We start from the raw sequence: 554 nt of genomic DNA, 5'->3' as shown, positions 1-554 counted from the left end.
AAAAAAAAAAAAAACTCTGTAATTATGTAAATACCAGATATTTGAAGAATGTAAGTATTAACTGCTTAGGGACGATCATTTGGAATATATTTAACATTAGTTATCCTGTCATTTGATGTTATTAAATAAAACACAGTCTTACATATCTTTCTTTACCAAGAAACGTTTTATAGTGTAATATTTCTGTCACTTGTTAGTTATATAAACTCAGGCAGAGATAGAGCCTTGTAGCCATGCTGTAATAGTCTTTATCAAACTTGGAAGTCCTTATGCTTAATAAAACCGTTGCATCTTACAGTTATAAAAATGTTAAAAATTGGTTTGATTTATTGAAATTAGAATATTTCCTAAAATACAATCTTAACTAGAAAGGATTGTTTTAAATTATAATTCAAAAAGCTTTTAAGATAGCAAATTTGATTTTTAAATGTATTTCCTTTGCTTAGGTTGCTTCCAACTGCAGTTGACCAGAAATCATTTATGTTCCCTCTGGAATCTGAGGGTAAACTTTGGCAGCCCCAAAGGCAGAGTGGTTCCTTTCCACATGTCTTTCC

General features: G+C 30.0%; 1 protein-coding gene across 1 annotated transcript in view; it reads left to right on the top strand.

Moving 5' to 3' along the window:
* Positions 1-554, top strand: part of IQCH (IQ motif containing H) — a 284,969-nt gene that overhangs the window by 26,604 nt on the left and 257,811 nt on the right. The window contains exon 4 of the mRNA XM_027773807.1: positions 447-554. Coding sequence (XP_027629608.1) covers positions 447-554 — 108 coding nt within the window. The remainder of the gene's footprint in view (positions 1-446) is intronic.

The sequence above is a fragment of the Tupaia chinensis genome, unplaced genomic scaffold (assembly GCF_000334495.1).
Source record: "Tupaia chinensis unplaced genomic scaffold, TupChi_1.0 Scaffold000377_2, whole genome shotgun sequence".
NCBI classification, from domain to species: domain Eukaryota; kingdom Metazoa; phylum Chordata; class Mammalia; order Scandentia; family Tupaiidae; genus Tupaia; species Tupaia belangeri.
Note: the sequence above shows the minus strand (reverse complement) of the source record. Positions and strands in the feature narration are given on the sequence as shown.